The sequence below is a fragment of the Lissotriton helveticus genome, chromosome 4_1 (assembly GCF_964261635.1).
Source record: "Lissotriton helveticus chromosome 4_1, aLisHel1.1, whole genome shotgun sequence".
Taxonomy (NCBI): domain Eukaryota; kingdom Metazoa; phylum Chordata; class Amphibia; order Caudata; family Salamandridae; genus Lissotriton; species Lissotriton helveticus.
In genome coordinates, this window is record NC_136063.1 from 586,438,547 (window position 1) to 586,460,052 (window position 21,506).

The 21,506-nt window shown below is 41.8% G+C and overlaps 1 protein-coding gene across 2 annotated transcripts in view; it reads right to left on the minus strand.

Moving 5' to 3' along the window:
- Positions 1 to 11,219: 11,219 nt before the first annotated feature.
- Positions 11,220 to 21,506, minus strand: part of ADHFE1 (alcohol dehydrogenase iron containing 1) — a 388,378-nt gene continuing 378,091 nt past the window's right edge. For both annotated transcript variants that reach the window (XM_078687223.1, XM_078687222.1), the window contains 2 exons: positions 19,482 to 19,639; positions 11,220 to 14,073 (listed from right to left, as the gene is read on the minus strand). In XM_078687223.1, coding sequence (XP_078543349.1) covers positions 13,990 to 14,073; positions 19,482 to 19,639 — 242 coding nt within the window. In that variant the 3' untranslated portion in view covers positions 11,220 to 13,989. The remainder of the gene's footprint in view (positions 14,074 to 19,481; positions 19,640 to 21,506) is intronic.

Here is a 21,506-nt window from a genome sequence, read left to right on the forward strand (position 1 = left end):
TGTCAAAAGTAATTTAATAGATGTGGTATGAGCAGGGAACAGCAAAGGCGGGAATTATAGCTACACCAAGGCGCGAAGAGAAGGGACACACTGATGATTAGGCACTTCTGGGGGAGGGCCAATAGTGACATCCACCTGCTCAAGGACTTAAATTATTCTTTTTTTGTGCTACAGGGTACTTCTAATGGACTCAGCACAACACTCCCATGAGGTGCAGACACTCAAGTTTCACTCTCATGGTAACCAGGTAAGCTTCCTTGAGGAGCCTTGGACAAAATCAAGGTACTATGAGGATGAAGCTTCAGTGCCAGTACCTGCATAAAGGAATGTGGGTTGAGTGCCTGTAAGGTGTTGGGCTTCCCCGCTGGGGTGGGCCTTTGTGGATGAAGTCTGTGCACAGGGGTGGATTGGTTTGATTGCCTATGGTAGGTTTAGGCCAGAGGCCAGACTTTGAGGCCAACCCACATTGCATATGCCCAATTGTTGTGCACAGTGGCGGATTGCTTTGCTGGAGGACATGCCTTGCAGCCAACCCCCCCCCCCCCCCACCCCCCGCACAAGGCCACAGGCCGTTCGCAGTGGGGGCATTCACTCAATATGATTTTTAAAAAAACCAGAAATGTATGGAAATAATAAAGGTTAAAGTGAGGTTATATCAACGCTGTAAAACTGACAGCATATCCTACAGAAGAGAAAAACATTCTGAGATGATGAAAATGCACTTCCAGTGCCATCAGCAGTCTGTCAGTAAACTCCTCAGTGATCAATTGCAGTTTACCACATAGTTGTAATGAACAACTAGAGTGCTAACATTTCGTATTTATGGGAAAATTGAATGCCATCTTGAAGGCATTAAAACTATAAAACTGAAATGAATTTCCTAAAGAAGATACTGCAAACAAATGAACAAACATAGGGCTTCTTTTTGTCATATCAATTATGAGTAGTGCTTTAGAAAGCTAAAATGAGGAAACATTCTCTGTATTCTCAAATACCTTTCTCATCCATTTCAGTAAAACATAGAGACATGCAGAGTCATGTACTTGCAGCACAGCAGCAGCCCATCAGTTAACTCCCTAGTAATCAAGTGCAGTGGCACCAAAGAGTTCTAATGAGCAACTAGAGCGTTAACATATTGAATTCATGACAAAGGTGAGGCACTCCTGAATGCTATTGTATTGGAAAAGGAGCAGGGATTTTAAAGCCTTTCCTGAGTAGCAGGCTGAAGTAAAGGAGCAATAAGCAATGAGATGTTAATGCTGGTTTGAAAACAGTGGATTAAAAATGTGAAGGGAGGTAAGATTTTTTTGTAATTTGAGGCAAAATATATTTTTTAAGGGGTTAACAATTGTTACAAAGAGGGGTGTCTGCATAGGTACACCATTTCCTTATCCTATCTGTTTACTTAGCCTACCAACTTGTCAGTCACTTAACACCTCCCTAAGTTTAATATAGTAACAATTTGATATATTCCTCCACTGCCTACTCTAAATATAAAAGAACAGGCCCAACACAGCAAGGGATTACATTTTACAAGAAGCCTTTACTCAACTGTAGCTTGGCATGAACACGTTGCGGCTGTAAAACTGGCCATTTTCACACACTGTGAGCCATACAAAATTCTCCATTTATGCAATAACGTTTTGAGCATAAACATGGAAGAAACACTACCTGTGTCAATTCCCCCTACACATCTATCTATACAATTCCATTTTTAATTCTTACCAATAATAGCATTATATGGATGCAATTAGCCCAGGATTTGACAGTCGATATATAAAATACTGAAGAGCTCTGGTTAAATACCAGACAACAAGTGTTGAATCTCCAAACCTAACCTTCAAAAGTTGTCAAATCACTGGGCATTATGCATATAACAATTCTAAATTAAAAAAACATATCAGATCAAATAGCATGCATATAAAAAATCTTACTGTGTATAATTCAGTGTCTCAGAGTGCAAGAAATTGTCAAATCACACGTCTATTCAAATTCATAAGTAAAATGTTAAATACAGTAAAAAAATAGATCAAGCATTGCTCACACCCAAAGTGGGTTAGTACCATCAGGCACCCATCACATGAAATTTAAGGATGCCAAAGGACATTTCATTGTACATTGAAAGCCATTATTCCAAGCTCTAACACCTTGCCCCTTATATGGTTAGAGGTACATCCTCATTAACTACAACCTAAATATCACAAATGATTGCATGCAAGTACAAAAACATCTACTCTGGAGGATAAACCATCACTGCATAAAAACCTAATGATTGCACAACGACAATTATTACACTTAGCTGGTCACAAAAAGCCACCATGTCTATGACTCCTATCAAAATATGCCTCCACAGTTGAAAGAACAGGTAGTACTTTTGGAGAGGCAAGATGGTGTCCGCGATGGACGCGTGAGCAATCCACTCCTGCCGGACCTCGCGGGGCACACTTCAGCTGGAGTAAAGGAGAAAGGAGAAAATGCACTCCGGCTTCGGAAGAGTTATAGTTACACTTACTACTGGCTTGTAGGATTCTTAGGCTTCCTTTGAACTTGGTTGTAGCGGGCTGCGGGATCGGATGCTGCGGCTGTCTGCGGCGTTGAGAGCGTGGCGGCTACAGAGGAGTAGCCGGGTCCGGTGGGCGTTTCTGGAGGACCGGCTCACCTGTGCTTCATTCAGCAGCTCTCCGGAGGGCTGCTTACAGCGAGGAGAACAGCGAGAAGAGATGCCGCCGAAAAGCAACCGCGGACAAAATCGAGTGCAGGGAGGAGTAGCCATGGAAGTTCCAGACGGTGTGGATGGGGCAACCGGGTTTTCTCAGGTGAGGGGAGCCGTGCGGATGGATAAGTTGGACAAGGTAATGGACCTCGGCTCTGGTGTAACTGCGACTCGGGCTAAAGCAGCAGCAGCAGCATTAACGGCAGGGAAAAAATTCCGGAGTTATTTTTGGCAGCCAAGAACAAGGAAACCGATAGACAGCATCGGGGGAGTAAAATCAGGTATTAGAGAAGAGCCCTGGGGCCCTGGCCCTGGCCGAAGTGAAAGCTGAAGTGGGACGTGAGTCTGGTGAAAATATTGAGGGGGCTCAGGGCAATGGGATGGTTAGCACCCCGGTTAGTCACCAGATAGTGGAAATGTTGGATGAAATGACAGATGATGCTGCTATTGATAGAAGCGAGTTGGTAACTACTGCAGGGACTGCCCCGGGACCCTTGGAAGCGGATAAAAGTGATCCCAGTTTAAAGGTGGTTAATCAAGGCAGCCAGGAATATCAGCCACAGGTCACTGAGACTGATACTGCAGACTTCTACTCCCTTTCAGAACAGTCGATGTCCTCTTCAGAGGACCTTGTTTTACAGTATACAACACACAGGAGTATGGGGGATGGGAGTTTGCACAGTAGTTTGAACTTGGAAGACCAGCCAGAGAAAGATGCCCAAACAGTGAGAAAACTCTACCTGAACGCGACTGGAAAGGAGGGGGCTTTAGAAAACTCTGCGAAGGAGGGCGATCTATCGGCCGATCCAGGGATAGAGGTGGAAGAAATCTCGCTGGCCCTGATTTATCAATCAATTATGCAGCACCGGGAAGAGACTCGAGAGTCAAAGGGCTCAGAACTCTTGTTGGAAATTGCAGAATTCGGTTAGGCGTTTGGTCAAATCACATGCTGAATTTTTGCCAAGAGTAAATGAAGCAGAGGCACGCATATCTAGCCTAAAGGACGAAGTAGCTCAACAGAAGACTGTTATTGAGACACATTTGGCTACCAAGGAAGACATTAATTGGAAGCTAGCGGATATTGAAAATAGGTCTCGTCAGAATAATTTGAGGGTTTTACAAATACCTGAAGGGAAGGAGGGGTCAGACCCTCGAGGGTCTATTATTGACCGACTGAGAAAAGCGTTGCCTGAAGTGACAAAGTGGGATTGGGATAGGGAGGTCGAGCGGGCGCATCGATTCCCATTTTCTATTTGAGCTGATCAGCGAGACCAGAAACCGAGAGTTATTTTAGTGGCATTTAATAGTTTCCTTGCCCGTGAGGAGGTATTTCTGAAAGCGCGGCCGGACAAGAAAAGAAGTGGAGGTGACATTGAATTTTTTGTACGCCCTGATCTGTGTAAACAATCAGTAGAGCTACGTTGGCAGTATCGCCAGATGATTCCTGAATTTCAAGCTAAGGGGGCTCAGGCATTCTTAATGTTTCCAGCTAAAATGAAAGTAATCTATAAAGAACGCACACGTTTCTTTACAACAATTGGGTCAGCTAAAGAATTTCTGGGCTCGATGTAGCATTATCAGTTAATAGTGAATGTTGTGTTCTTAGATTATAGGGCAAAGGAATTCACTTACCGCTCTGCTTTTTCTTTTTTCTGCTTTTCTCTATTTTTTGCTTTGTGTATTGATAGTAAGGATGGTATTATGGCCATCAGGCAAAGGCAGGGGGGTGTGGGTGGGCTCGCATCTACAGGACCATAAGTCCTAAAGCCTCGTTAATGAGGGGGTGGTAGACAGGGAGGGGGAGGGGATTCTAAGGGTGGAGGGGTCAAGGGGCTAAGGGGGGTGGGGTTCTTTTTGGTGGTGGGTAAAAAGAAGGACAAGATTTCACAGCAGCAGGAAATGGTACAAATTACAAAATGTATACCTAAGAGGTTATAAAAGACAAGTAGGAGATGCAAGGCTTTTTTGTCCGTTTCTTTTTTTCTGCTATAGACTAGTAGGGTTAGAGGAGAGAGGACTGATGTACAACTTTAACAATGCATGGTAAAGGAATAAAAATATGTACGTTAAATGTATCAGGTCTTAATAACTGGGCAAAGCGTCAAAAAAGTGGCAGCGGAAATTCGTCAAATTCGGCCCGACTTGCTCTGCATACAGGAGACACATATACCCTGGCCTAATAGGGCGATACTGAAAGATCTAGGGTTTGTATTATAATCTGCTTCCGGTCAGCTCGGTACAACTAGGGGGGTAGCAATTTTAGCGTCTAGTGGCTCTATGAAGTGTGGGCGAAGGTTGGCGGATAAGCTGGGCAGGTGGGCCATTGTTGAGTGGGGGGTAGAAGGTTATTGTTTTACGCTCTGTACCGTTTATGGGTCTAATGTGGATGAACCAGGGATTTTGTATGATTTAAATACAGAACTAGCTGTATGGCCAGCTCCTCTTATAATATGTGGGGATGTTAATATTAATCTGACAAATCAGGCATTATTAGAGGGGCCCCAGAAATATGTTGGACGGAAACCTAAAGTTTTTAAAGCACTCTTTGATTTAACCCTGGATCACGGCTTGGTGGATGTGTGGCGCAGAATAAAGGGACAGCAGTTGGGATTTACTTTTTATTCACACCCACATAAAAAATTAGTTAGGCTGGACCATTTTTTTTTTGCATCTTCTTCCTTATTAAATGGTGCATCTATTCAAGTATTTCCAAGGATTTCGTCCAATCACGCCCCTGTAGGCCTAGAGTTAGTGGCCACTAGGGTAAGAAGGCCGTACAATTCTTTCACATTTGATAGGAAATTGTGCTTAATGATAAATTTTAGGAACATATGGGTTTCTGGATTAAGGACTTCTTTTTGCGAAACAGGTTGTCAGCACCTCTTAATATAATTTAGGATTCTTTTAAAGCCTGTTTTCGAGGGGAAGTGCTTAGTTTTAGCCTATATCTACAGAAGAAACAAAAGGAGGAGCTGGCCGGGTATTACGAGGCGCAGAAAGTGTTTTAATGATAGGGAATCATGTCAGGCTTGCAGGACATCTCGGAGCCATTAAATATAGTAGCTAAATGCAGGGCAAGGGTTTTGGGCTTTTGGAGTGAAGAGAATGCCAGGAAATATCTTATCTCGAAACAACAACTTCATGAATTTGGCAAGACTATTGGTCGAGCACTGGCGCTGCGTTTACGAATGAAGGGATCTGAGAGAGCTATTCAAACCATGAAAGATCAGAATGGGGTGGCACACTCGGATCCGCAAAAGATACTTTCTATTTTTCAGGAATTCTATGCTGTTTTGTATACTCATCAGGGAGATGGAGACGGGGAGTCATTGGAATGGGATACGAGGAAGTGCCACAATTAGATCCTATGTTGGCAGAGCATCTTGACTCTCCGATATCCATGATAGAATTAGAAAGGGCTGTAAAAAGCTTAGTGGCAGGAAAAGCGGCGGGACCTGACAGGATACCGGTGGAGGTGTACAGGCTTTTTTCCCCGCTTATCAAGGATGAAATGCTGAAGGTATTTCAGCAAGCACAGGCTGGGCAACCGCCTAAATCATGGTCAGAATCCACAACTGCGTTTTTTTGCAAAAAGGCTAAACCTCCAGATTTGGTCGGGTCCGATTTCTTTATTAAATTGTGACAACAAAATCTACTCTAAAATTTTAGCTAATCGACCCTCCTCTGTTATTACCTCCCTGGTGTCTTTGAATCAGCATGGTTTTATTCCCCAACGCGGAACCACGGAACATATTAATAAAGTTGTTACACTGTTTGATATTGCTAGCGTTGAAAATAGGGAACCAGCATTAATACTGTTGGACGCGGAAAAAGCGTTCGATCGAGTGGAATGGGGATATCTATGGCAGCTAATGGATCGAAATGGTTTTGGACAGAAGTTTTTAACAGCTATACAGGCATTGTACGAGGTGCCCACTGCTAAGATTTCTGCAATGGGTTTACTTTCAGATGTGGTCCCCATTACCCGAGGTACACGGCGGGGTTGTCCTTGTTCTCCCTTATTATTTGCTTTGTGCATAAACCCCTTTTTGGAACGATTATTGCATAATGTTCGAATTCCTCCCTTTTTGGTTCACGGTTATGAATTTTCTGTTTTTGCATACTCTGATGATATAGCCATAATCACTGTGGACCCTGCTGGTGCAATGGATGAAATTGAGAGGCTAGCTTCTGAGTTTGGGGCGAAGTCAGGGTATAAGCTTAATGTGTCTAAAACACAAATTTTGTGTTCAAATAGCACCCAGCTTAGAGATGACCGAGTAACAAAAGTAACATACCTGGGTATACAAATACGATTAGCTATTAATGAGCTGATGGGAGGTAAATTGGAACTCCTTGACTGGAAATATTAAAAATTCTTTGGATAGATGGGGTCGGCTCAATTTCACAATAATAGGATGGTGTAACATCATTAAAATGAAGATCTTACCTAAGGTTCTTTATTTCGTGCCATACCCTTGGAAGTAACAAATGCTAGGCTACAAAATCTTAGGTCAATCTGTGGCAAATTTATTTGGAGTCCAGGGAAGCCCAGACGAGCGATGCGTTTTATGACTCTACCTCTTGAGAGAGGGGGTTTAGCAGTTCCGGATTTTGTTTTCTGATATTATGCTTGTTTTTTTTTGAAAATGCGGTGGATACTTACTGGGGAAGGGGCTAGCAGTACGGCTAATTCACCTACGATTTTTGAAATGTTAATGGGTCATATTGCTAGGCAATGTCTATTTACTGAAGTAGATGGCAGCTATTCTAAGCGAACACGATTTAAGGTTTTAATTAGTGCCCATAAAGTGTGGAAACTAATTTGGGCATTGATAAAAGTGGGGAAAATCTCTTATTATACACCTTTGCACGCAGTGAAGTTGCTACCAGGTATATGTCAGGATAATATTGCTTTAGCATGGAGGAAAAAGGATATTAGAATTTTAGGTAACTTCTACTCCACGGAAGGGGTGTGTAAATCTTTTGATGATTTGGTTTCACAGTATGGTATTCCCAGAATACAATTCTTTAAATATTTGCAGATAAGGGATTTCCTACAGCGGGTTAACTTCATTAGGTAACCCCATCCCCTAATAGAAAAAATTAGGCGACAATGTAGAATTGGAGAAGTATATCAATTATTACTAGCTGATCATTTGGATGATTTGGATAAGTATAAGGTAAAATGGTCTAGGGATTTGGGAGAGCCAGATATCAATCTCGAGAAACTTATTGCAGTATCTAGGGAAGTACTTATGTCTGCAAATCTGAGGGCTCAATTTTTTTTTAATCGCTCTTCGATTTATATTATACTCTCGCGCGCATGGCTAAGTGGGGGACCAGATTTGATGGCAAAGGCTTCCGGTGTCAAGAGGATAATGCAGACAGTGTACATATTTTTTTTCAATGTGATGAGTTGTCGAGATTTATAGCAGATATAGAATTTTTTTTGTCATTAGTTATGAAAGTAAGGATGACTATTACACCTGCGATGATGGTCATTGGGATGGGGCCTGAGAGTAATAGGGATAACCCATAATATGTACATAGACAACTTATTTTTTTCTCTATGATGGTTGCACGTTTATGTATTGCCACTGAATGGCTTCAGAAAGATCCACCTGTGTTTGAATTGTGTCGGGCGAAAATGTACAATTATTGTAAACTAGAATGGGGTTTGTTCTCTGTTAAAGGGGCGAAGAAACGCAAAATTGGTTTGAGTATATGGGGAGTATTTAGGGAATACTTTGAGGACTGAGACATTAATGGATTTATTTATTTATTCTGAATTGATTTTTTACTATGAATGTATTCTTTGGAGTAGAAGTGTACCGTATGTGCTTTATTTTGTACTAAATCTGCTGCTGTGAATAAAAAACAAATAAAAAAAATGAAAGAACAGGTAGTAAAATTGAAGATTGGCTTATAGTTCTTGTATTGGAGTTCAGGCCACATTAATCGCTGTTCTTAATGACCACTTCTGGTACAATTGGGTGCAAAAGTCACATCTTTGCCACTTTTCTTTCAGACAGCTACTTGCGGTCCCCTCAATATGATTTTCTCTTCATTATAATGTTGCACATTTACAGTGCTATCTGTATGTATATTTTCGTTTTTATTTGCGCCTTTACATGATCTCCGGTGATGTACATTTGGTCACTGTAATGCCTTTCAGACAACAAACTGTGTCACTAACAGCCTCATGCATAACACGTTAACTTGTCCCTCACGCGGTAGATTCGATATGCTGACATTGACCCTAACATTGTTGCCATCTTGTTCAGCTGGGGTTGAACAAACGCAACTATTCTTGAGACACCGGTTTTTCGATTAGATGACTATGTATAGTTATGTACCTGGACACACATTGTTATTTTGTTTGCGGACACACCTGTACAGCTGGTTCAATGTGCTAAATTCTCAATTACTGTATTTACTCATACTTTTCCTACGGCAGTCCATCATGGTCACCACTGTGCCGACGTGGTAAAGTTTGCCCTATGTTTACTTTCACTGTATTATGCATAAACACCAGCACTTTCTGTATCTCTGTATGTAACCAAGTCCGTGCTGATGGTCGAAACGCAACTTGAGGTTATGCAGTAAACTTTTTGCACTGCTGATGGTGTCCTTAGTGTGTGCGTATCTTCTTTAGTCTGTTAATATTTATGCCGGAGTGCTCCACTGGTATGGCACACCACCCTTCACAAGTCCCAGAAGGAGTGGATTTTTTTGAGTGTGTGTGTGTGTGTATATATATATATATATATATATATATATATATATATATACATATATATACATACATACATACACTCACACACACAACCTCCTCCCCCTCCCCCTCGACCCCCACCCCGCACCACTGGCCGTTGCCACGGAGTAGTTCTAGTTAGGTCTGCATTTTCTTAGGAAATGCCTTTTTTGGTTTGCTAATAACTTTGGTGACATTTAATGAATCTTCACACATTTTTTTCAAAAAGTGCTCTTATTCGCCTAGTTTCTTAATGGAAAGTTTTGGGGTGTTCCTTCAAAGAGGGTGTCAAAAAACGAGGGGGACCCAAAATGCAAAATCCCCATGCAATTTCAATGAACTTTTTTGGAACAAGATACCGCAACAAGTGCTTAACAGAATTTCACCAAATTTGGCAGGAAGCTACATCTCAGTCCCCAAAGTGTGCTTTTTGTGATTTGGGGTTCATCTGCGCAGTAATTCTTGAGAAATTAAGGGACAAAAATATATATATATATATATTTGGACAGTTGGGTTGAGGGACTAAATTAAACATTCCGATTGGCATAGGAAGTTTTCTTTCCCTTAGGCCACCTCGCTTTTGCAATCACTCCGATTGGCTGGCCGCAACATGAACACAAATGTTGCGGCAGCCATTAAAAGTCTTGAAAATATTTTTTATAAAAATTAAGGGTGCAGTGTAGGGATACCCTGCCACCCTAGCCCCTGTAGGGATCCAGAATTATTTTTTTGTTTGTTGCCGCGATCCGCACTACTCTGCAAAATCGCAAAGAAAAAAATCAAAAATGGAGCCTACCATTTAAAAAAAAAATTATAATAGGACCCTGGGGGTCAGTACATGTAAAGGTTTGGGGAGGGTAGTGTGCATGGTGAACCTTCCTCAAGCTGATAAATGCCTAAGGGTTCAACATAATAACAGAAGTGGAGGGGGTACGCAGCTACCCTCAGCAAGCCTCTATGAGGCTCCGGGTACCCCATCCCAGCGACTGCATAACAAATAAAGGGGAGGGGACATGCGGCTTCCCTCCCGGAGCCACAATAGGGCCCTGGGGACTCCATCCCCTGGGGCCATATGTTTCTTTTAAATGGTGATGGGGGCGTGTGCTTCCGTCCCTGATCTCTCCGAGGCCCCTGGGACCACACCCAGGGCTGAATTTCTTTTAAAAGGGTAGGGGGACCGTAGCCCCTTCCCATGCCAGTATTGGGCCCAGGGACCCCATCTCTCTGGGCCGATACTTAACAGTGTTCCGGAGAACCCACCCCTAGACACTGTGTTAACCTACCTGGGAATGGGCAGACATACCGCAGACCTGTGGTGGCCCTGGGTGGGCACCCACTAAGGAAAAAACACGCCAGCTCCCACCGGTATTCACTATGGGTACAGCTTAAGGAGCCGAATGGGGCCACGGGGGCCTCGGGCTCCCCCACTGCCCTTAAACAAAATTAAAATGCGGGTTTCCCAGGTGGACCCTGGGGCACCCACAAAACTATTTACAAATTGTAAAAAGTGAATAGGAGGCGCCGCTCATTTATTAATCACTCCTAGCTGGAGCTCTATGTTCTTCAGCTGGAATGCAAGGTGGTTGTTTTTATGACTGCACGTTGTGGGCTGAAAAATGGTGAAATAAAGACTCAGACATGTTTGTGTTTTTTAATGAAAAATGTCTGAGTCTTTCTTTTAACATTTGTTTAGAGCACAAAATACAATCAAACAGCATGTTAAAATTAAGACTCACAGACATGTTGAAATAATTTTTTTATTAAAACTTTATTAAACAGTTTTAGTTTTATAATAATCAGTGTTTAAACATTGCATTGTGTGAATTACTAAAACATTCATTTCAATACAAATATTGATGATTTGATGCATGTAAGATTCAGTGCTTGGCAATAATGTAGATTCCCAGATATTTGATTTTCTCCTTTGTTCATAACACAGAGGTCGCTAGGGCTATTCGGTCCATTATCCCCGACGGTGTTCCTACATTAAGCATCTCTCATTTTTCAAAATTAATCTTAAAACGTGAAACTTTACCATAGGTTTTAAGTATTTTCATAGCTTTGGGAATTGAGGTTTTTATCTATGTGAGTAACATGTCATCGGCCAACAAATGTATCTTGTGCCGTTTACTACCAAATTGATTTCTGCAAACTACGGCTGCGAGAGGCTAGATCATCAGCACACACAAGAATGGCAAGAGGGGATACCCCTGTCATGTGCCCGTCACTAATGATATTAACTCAGACCGCAAGCCATTCACAAGGATTTCTGCAGTTGGATATTTGTAGTTGACTCCTATCTATGTTAACATGAGTGTGCCCAGAACGAACAATTCTAGTCCCTGTAAAGTAACACCCAGCTGACACTGTCAAATGCTTTTTCAGCATCTAGTGACAGGACAGTCAAGAGGATCTTTCGAATACTTGCTTTTTGGATCAGATGGAGCACCCGGTGGACACTGTCTGCTGCTTGTCTCTGAGATGAAGTCAGATTGTTGCGGATCAACAAGTGAAGGCATGTGTTGCATTAGACAGTTAGCCAGGACTTTTGAAAAGAGCTTTGCATCTGAGTTTAAGAGTGCTATAGAACAAGTAATAGGCCTCACATTTATCCTGGGGTTTTGTGGCTTTGTTGATAAGAGGGATGACTTGGTCATCAAATGTGTTACTGAGAGACTGTTGAAAGTAATTAAATAGTCCGACTAAGTGTGGAATCAACTAACTTTCTATTGGTCGGACTATCGGGAACTTATCAGGATGTAGGTTGGTGATTGTCTGTGAAATCTCCTCAGGGGTAACAAACTCTTTCAGGCTAGCTCTATAAGCTTTGGTTAATTTTGGGAGGTAGGCTCCCTTAAGGAAGTTGTCCACTTCATCTTTTTGGACTGAGGGTTTGCTGTGTGAGCATGTATTTCGGTCTCTATAGGCTCTCTACTTATCAGAGTGTGTACTCAGCATAAGCCCCTCCTTTCCAACAAGAGTTGTGATGTTCCTAGTTTATTCCTTCTGCCACAGTCTCTTTGTCAGCATTGAGCCAGTTTTATTGGCTTGCTCTTTCCCCAATGCAGGTTCTGTTTCTTTTATTTTAATAATGTTAATAATTGCAATTTCGAAACTTTTCAATTGTATGGTTTTAATGAACTGAAATAAGATTTTGGAATGTAGTGTAGATTTTTGTAAATAGCAACATCAAGACGAGGTTGAAAGAAACGTGAGTAGGGTATACTGGAAGCCAAGGTCAGCCATGGCAAATATGTTCAATCTCAGCCTGAAACTTTGTTAGTGGCAAGGGTTTATATGACCGACAGACCTCTGGAATAATTCACCAGAAAAGCTTAATTGTGAACAGGGCTAAAACATTTCTTCTAGTGCATGGAAGATGGTGCAAAGATTACTTGGTCTTCCTTTCATAAAAATGAAATTCTAATAAGCAATCATAGGTAAAATATGCACTAACAACTGTTACTTTAGTTATCTGCTTGTAGACTTTCTTCAGAAAGAAGCAGGGGGTTGTTTTCTTAATTTTGGAAAGGTCAGTTCATCATCTAATATAAATAATATAATACCGCCAACAGCATAGTGGATTAGGACAAAGCTACCTTAGAGTTAAGTAGCATATCAAAGGGATTTTCCCTGCAGCTGTGGAGCGCTCTATGGTCATGATGTCCTCAGTGGATTGCAAAAGGTAAACATCGTTTAAGAAAGTGTTGGATTTAAAATCCTTCCCTACTGTTGCACATACTGTAGTTGGAATAATAAACTATACTATTCCAATATTCAGCGACCCCCAAGAGCAAGTCGTTGTTACTACTTGCGGAGTAATGGTATGCATTGTTACAACGGGGTTGTTGTAACAACCGCGTTGTAATTTCCTGTGGGGAAAAGCATGCGTTGTAAGGAGGCCTATACCACAAGTACTACGCTGAAAAATCCACAGTGTCCAGCTTTAGCGGTAACAGTTTCCTAGTAAGGCCTTAAGTCACATTCAACTTCACAATTGTTTTTAATTTATACACGATAATGGCTCAGGATGCTACCGCAAATGGTGTGATTAATCAAAATATACGGCAATCATTTGCTCTGATATAATTTCATATATATTACAAATAACTGAAATGTGCAATCGTGGAAATCAAAGCAGGAAAACTATTTTTGTTACCCTACTTCCTTGTTGCATATTATCACAGGTCAGTGATACAGCTCTGCGGATTAAGCACCACCCCACAATGAGTTGGCGAACAATAGCACCTACATACCAAGCTTCCATCGATAATTCATTTTGTGGTGTGTGCAATACAATGAATCATTATTATTCCTAGAACTGTGAGCTGTTCAGTAGTAGTAAATATTAAAGACTGAAAAGGCATTTACTGACTATCACAGAGGCCCTAGTTATACACAAATACCATTCTATGGCATAAAGTGTAGTGTACAAAGTAAGCCACCCTTGGAGCAGTCAGTATGCGTGCTGCACTCCATGACAGCTCCCCTGCCCCAGCCCACTGATGAACATTATCCATTAATACAGTTTCATGGAGGCCTCGAACAAGGAAGCCAGGTCCTCTTCTGTGTGTGAACGAGGGGACAGTTTAGTTACTCTTTCCTGAAAAAAAAGGAAGAAAAATTGGAGTTACATGGCATGATGCAACCAGCCTTTCCGAGGGAATTAACACAAAGCGAGACGACGTATAGTGATAGAAATACACTTTTGTAAGCACAATCTACATACATGCCTGCTGTGAATTTTGCGGATACAGTTAACAATAAATTCTATGACGCAACCAAGTATCAACACGTTAAGCTTTACAAAGGAACATTTTTAAAAAAAGCTGCATTTGCACAATGGATTTACCCAATATCAGTTCTACGAGACGGACAACTGGAGATCTTTTTTACTACCGTTTCATTGATGTAGCACCTGTATGAATACGCAGAGAGGGCGAACAATTTTTTTGTTTGCTGCATTTCACGGGCAGCACAAAATAATGTGGATCGCCAAAAATATTCAGTTCCTCAGGACGGATTGAACCACAGCAATGGCGGTGACGGGAAGCGGGTGCTGCTCTTTGGGATAAGGAGGTGCGGAGGCAGAAAAACTACAGACAGTGGCAGTGCAAGCTTTCATCACTATGGGCTCAGCCTGGTCCTGGATGTTCATGGTCTGATGTGACATTCCTGTCCTGATGACATTCCTGTCCTGTGAGGCTCCAGCACTAATTTCCGTGAGGCAGCAGAGCTCCACAATAGGAGGGAGCGGGTGTCACTGCAAAGCGACTCCATCACCAGCCAGCAACATGGAGGCCTATAACCATAACATGGCGGAGCCTCCACTTTATGAGGAGATTCAGATGCCTGGATGGCTGCAAAGGTCAAAGACTGCGCAGGTAAGGGAAATGCACTACATGGTGTGTAATTCCACTTTATATTTAACAAATCTTTACATTTCCCCAGTTCATTCTTACAAAGTGGGCATCATTGGCCAAGTGGCGCAATGACTGATGCATGTTTGTGCATTTTTGCAGCTCTATCACTGGTGTAAGTTAGTGCATTTCTTCGGTTTTCTCCACATTTTTTGATCCCAGTGGATAAACATTCTACAGAAGTGCAAGCACACTAAAGCCACCACAATCTGCATTTCTGAAGAAAACAAGCACATAGCTCCGCAGCATCAGTTAGTCACTTTCAAGCATCAACAACTCACAACTATGGTATAAATGTATTGGAAAAGTTTGTTTTAAAAGTGACCACCGTCATCTGGTATAACACACACTGCACCATAATATGTTCTAGAGTTCGAAGAGTTTATTTAGGCATTTGAGTAGACCTTCATATTTTGCATCTTCAGTACGCGGCAGTGTCATGATTAGGTCATGTATATCACTCCCTGCTAGGTTAAGCAACACTTTGTGTGCTTGATCATCAGTACGTGGAATGGGAATAATGTTTAAACTATCTGTGTCACTTTTCTCATCTTGAGGCGAGTGGTTGTTGATACAACATGTCAAACACTGGTGGGCTTAGAAAGAGTGAACTTCAAATGCTTTCTTCATCAGACATTCTTGCAGGAACTGGTGTAGGTGGCTCAGAGGGTAATGGCAGTTCATCCTCTGAGGATTTACTAAGCTCTAGCTTGTGGCGTAAGTTGACAAGCCCAAATTTTCAAATACTTTCTAGTTTCTAGTCAGAGGAAGGGACTACTTTTGTCTTCAATTTAGCTGCTTTACTTATGTTTGTATTTGTTTTACTCTTGTATTATTTAACACCATGTACAGAATTTTTATTTGAACTTCTGATGTGAGGTTCTTTTTTTAAAGAAATTTTAATTTACTCTAGATGTCCCATATTTTCTTTTTAAATCTCTAGTGCTGGATTTTCTTCTTGAGTGTATATTGTTTTTATATTTTTATTTGTGCTGAATTGTTGCACTCTGTTATTTCCGGACTTTAAAATAGTGGCTATTATGGAAGCGACGGACAACTTTTGGACTTCAAATTGAAAATGGCGCCAAAGATTGTATTGTTTGGCGTGTTTTTGTGTCCCTCTATTGTGGCCGAGTTAAACTTTTGCACGCTGATGCGCGAATCTTTATCAATATTTAAGTAGTTCTGTTTTTTACTTTGCGTGACGCAGATCTGCCTGTGCTGTTCTTATGCTAACCTCGCTCACACATCTACTATGCAACGCAGCCTGGGTCTGCTCTGCTCTGACACCAGTCTGGTTTGCTCTCACTTTGCAAACAACATGTGGCACTACAATGTCATGGGTGAGTGTCTTTTTTTCATTTATACTCGGGAGTATTTTATTCTTTATTTTGTGGCTGGGCATATGTCTGTCAACTCAGTTCAGTTACTATACGGGATGTGATTCCATCTTCATCTGCCCGTTGTCAAAGTTGGAATGATTACTCATCTCTTTCCATAATAAGGAACTTCTTGTACTTTATTCCAACATTAAAGATCACAATATGCTCGTGCCTAATAATACTGGACTACATGTCCTTTCCCTGCTAACCCAACTGCCTGCTCACCTTGGTTCACCGGTTGACAGGAAATGAAGCAATGCCCTTTACCACTATGTGACACCATAAAGGATGTTGGGGCAGCTTTATTTAAATAAATGTTTGCTCATACACTATCACTTTTGTAGGATCACTATTGTAGCCATATTGAATAAAAGATATTCTTTTTTAAAATGCCATAAAACCATGTTGGAGGTGATGGGGATGCTCAATCGGCTTACGGAGTTCAGAGAATCCATGTACTGGAAGAGGAGAGAGAGTCTTGTAGTCAGAAATGTAGTATATTGAATATGATCAAGAGACAGTTAATTCTGATCTTAAACTCCTGCTATTGATGTAAGGAGCCTAGCTAAGCCAAGCTCAGCCTTCTCCAGGCTTTGGCAAGCACGGATGGGGTTGCCTTTACCCCGGGCAACGCCAGGGTGTGAAAATGTGTTGTCTACACTAAAACAGGGTAATCCCTTTCTTCAGAGCTTAATTTGTAAACAATGAAGTGCCAGGGCTCTACTCAGGTCACTGCCGCCTGCACCACCAATACCCTGCTAATGGCAATACCAACATAACACCTAACCATCGCACCCCTACAAGTGTGATAGTTCAGACTATTTCAGGTCACACAAAGCTATAATAATGGCATGAGAGGCTAGCATTATTCGTTTTCAGTGTATATTGACTTCATAAACATGGTTGTTGTGCTCATCTCAAAATTATAAACAGTCAGAGCCACCATGTGGTGGACTGTCACTAGAGCAAGTGCTCACAATTAAGTGTGGGTGTCGAGCACCAGAAACCATAAAGAGAAGTGTACCCATAAACTATGAGTGCATCCCTGTCATATGGCACACCATAGCCTCACTGACTCTCGAGGAGTAAGTCTCGGGGGTAACGTGGCAATTCAAACGCGGTGCCTCATCCCGGGAGGCTATTGCGAACTTTTCAACCATTCTACTTCGTCTCTTCAGTTTCACAGCTCCTGGATAAAGGGCTATGGGGCCCGAAATGCATCGGAGCGTTTGAAACATGATGGATTGTTTATGTGATTTAAAGGATTGCCTAAAACTTTTTCATGATATGAATTGAAATATCGAAATGAACTTTTCTTGATACTTCACCATTAAAGGATACAATTGAATAATATCACGGAGTCTTCTGTCTAGAACCTATGGTGTGCCATATGACAGGGATGCACTCATAGTTTATGGGTACACTTCTCTTTATAGTAATTCAAGAACGTAGCTGGACGGATAAGTTACCTGTTTGAGCACCCTACCCTTTTGAACATTACGTTTAATTAATCTGTTAAATCTCAGCTGTGCATCAAGCCATCTCTTTTTTGTTGAGCACCAGAAACCACCAGCACAAATTAAGCATTGCCCTTCTTACTAATTACACCCTTTTTCTACTGTTGCATACTATGGATCACTTGTTCTACAGCCAAGGTCTTTTGTTGCTGGTTGTATAAATTTGGCCAAAAACTTGCCTCATTTTGGAACTGTGCACTTCGCTTCCTTTGATATTGGCTGGGCCCCAGCTCGTCACTTTCCTGGTCGGTATTCATCTCTTGTGGATTAGTACTGTCTCACTTGTGCTGAAGAACTGTCTGCCCTTCGTCTGTAGTTTGTAAATTTGTATCCTAATCCTACAGTGAGACTTGACGTCGCTCATCCGGCAAGTATCAACCATTGCTTTTGCTGTTATCATCCAGGTAGTAATTTCCTCCACTGGCAAGTTTATTTTCTCTATTGCTGGCCCAGCCTACTGTGACTGCAACAGCCCCATCCACGAATGGCACTGGCACCTGCCTATGGTTGGGTCGCCACCCATGTTGGTGCTTTATTCATCCCTTGCAAGTGGTCTATAGTTGGACAGTTTGAAAAAGGCGTCATACCAGTACTATGCTGGACCAAAGGGTCACCACCATACTGGTGGCGATGACCAGAGTATTAAACAGATCGAAAGCAGATAGTCTCACACTTAACAATACATGCAAAGCACACATGCACCAGAAGAGGCATTTTGGTGATGAATAACAGGTGTTTATTGTTACCCAACTCAAAGGCAGTCACTTTACCTTGGAAGGGTGACCGACTGCGCTGGGATTCTAACCTATGACCATAAGGTCATTCGGCGGATGCACTAGTCAACTGAGTCATCATTCTCCAATAGTGAAGGCTTCTGGGAAGATGTCCTAGTGGCCATCAAATGCAGACTGGGCCACAAATGTAAATGGCCTCGTAATGATGGAACCCATCTGGAACTTGACGGAATTGCTCTCATCTAAAGACCAAACGCTTGCAAGGTGCAGAGACCATCATTCAAAAGGCGCAAACTCCAACCAAAAATCAATGGAGATCAATTAACGTCAGCCTTGAATGGCAATTGTGAATGAATATTGGGAAACCCCCGATTGACTAATCAAAAACAAGAAGTGTGCCTGAGTAACACAGCAAAAGTCTGGATACCGCAGCATTCTGGCAATCAAGCTTAGAAAACAAAACAAAAACTAGGCAGCACAAAAAGTATATTTTAGACGTGCAAATAAAACGACTTTCTGTTTACACACCATTTCATATATGCCAACATTTTAGGACAGGGACGTGGGAGATTTACAATAAAAAAATCGGGAGAATGAAAATTCCCCATTGACTTCTATTATAGAAAATGCAATTTCAGGCGGGAGACAGCTCAAAACCATTTTTGGCTTGAAAAATCGGTAGACTCCCGTCTGAATCGGGTCTATTGGCATGTATGCCATTTTTACTGTAGTTTTTTTGTGAGGAAAAGTATACACACTTATTAAACCCAAGACACCATGTTTCAACTGGACACACTTCGCATGGAATATAAATAGGTTAGTAGCATGTTTTCCCAACAGAATTACCCGTTTTGAACCAGATCTTGTACAATGAGAAAATGTGGTCTTGTTATTTTTATTTTTTCTTCTGTTCGAAGAAAACACGGATCATTTGCACCATCTTTATTCTCAAACTTACCTGGGGCAACGTGCCTTTGACTAAAGCAGGAATGTCTGCTTTGGAATAACCGACGGCAGCCAGACCATCGTCAACATTCAACTCAAACAGAAGTTTCCGGAGTACGTCGGCCAAAATAAGCCCGGCATCTTTGAGTTTGGCAGTCCGGATGTCCGCGCCTAAAAAAGCAGAAAGTTCCGACTGTAAACCAGAGCAAAACGGCGGGAAGCTTGTAACAGTCTGAATCTATTTACATCTGCCGAATTCACAGCACGAAAACATATATGCAAGTTATTCCTTACACTCTAAAGTAAAGTGCTGGTTAAAAAAAAAATAGAAAAGAAAACTGACTGATAAACATGCAGCTGGGTTGCTATGAACAGTGTCCAAAACCGTTTTCTTTCAGAAATATTAGAAGTAGAAGACGCGCGTTTAGCAGTGCCCTCAACTCGTGGTAATCGCAGTTGAGAGAAAAGCAATATACGACATCGACTTTACGGTCCAGTTTTATGCTGCACGTCCATCCACTGCTTAGAACATGCTGCTCTCTACAGGCCACTCGAAGAACTGTCCTTACGACCCAAGTATAAGCAAAAAGTTAACCACGTTTTTCACGCGTCAGGAGAGGCCAGAAAGTGACGGTATATATGTTATATATATATATATATATATATATATACATATACACACATACACACACGCACATTAGAGTGTGTGCTTATATATATATATATATATATAAATAATATTTTTTTCTAAAAAAATGTTACACTCAAACTTTGTGTGGATCTATTATATATATATATATATATATATATATATATATATATATATATATATATATATATATATATATATATATATATTACCTACTGGCGGTCGCCAGTAGGTATATATAGTTAGGATTTTTTCTCTATGGGTTTTTTGAAAATTCTATGTCTAATAACTTTGGCGTTTGTGGACGGAATTGGCTGAAATTTTCAGGAAAATTGCACATTTTGTTTCTGAGCAGCCCCTGAAAATTGGGGGGGGGGGTTCGTCCAGGGGGGGTCGAGAAAAAAGGGGGGTCCCAAAACGTGTTTTTAACATTGAGTTTTCCATAGGGCGGTTGGCCTCACTTTTAGCCCGAACGGCTGAATGGATTTGCACGAAACTTGGCGAAATTGTAGGGACTGGTAGCCCGATGTGCCTTTTGTAGGTCTCAATATATGTGCTACAGTGGATTTTGAGAAATTAACGTTTAAAAAAAGATATATATCTGTAACAGCGGACCGGGCAGCGCTCCAGGACGCGTACTTTTCGCGCAACGGAGCTTTGTGAAGCGAAGCTGATTGGTTCTCCGGCGTCTGTCAACATTCCAAACAGTCCGTAGCGGCCGCCATCTTGTCTCTCGGTAGGATCGAGAGACAAGAGGAGGCCAAAGCGAAGGGGCAAATGACCATAAGGCGGAATAGTAGATCCTCGCTGACCCCCTAGGTTTGATGTGGAGGTTTTAAAAGGGCCCCGCGGGGCAAAAAAAATAAATAATAATAATAATCGAACGGCTGAATGGATTTGCACGAAACTTGGCAAAATTGTAGGGACTGGTAGCCCGATGTGCCTTTGCTAGGTCTCAATATATGTGCTTCAGTGGATTTTGAGAAATTAACGTTCAAAAAAAGATATATATCTGTAACAGCGCACCGCTTCGCGTACTTTTCGCGTTACGGAGCTTTGCGAAGCGAAGCTGATTGGCTCTCCGGTGTCTGTAAACATTCCAAACAGTACGTAGCGGCCGCCATCTTGTCTCTCGGTAGGATCGAGAGACAAGAGGAGGCCAAAGCGAAGGGGCAAATGACCATAAGGGGGCATAGTAGATCCTCGCTGACCCCCTAGGTTTGATGTGGAGGTTTTAAAAGGGCCCCGCGGGGCAAAAAAAAAAAAATAATAATAATAATCGAACGGCTGAATGGATTTGCACGAAACTTGGTAAAATATTAGGGACTGGTAGCCCGATGTGCCTTTGCTAGGTCTCAATATATGTGCTTCAGTGCATTTTGAGAAATT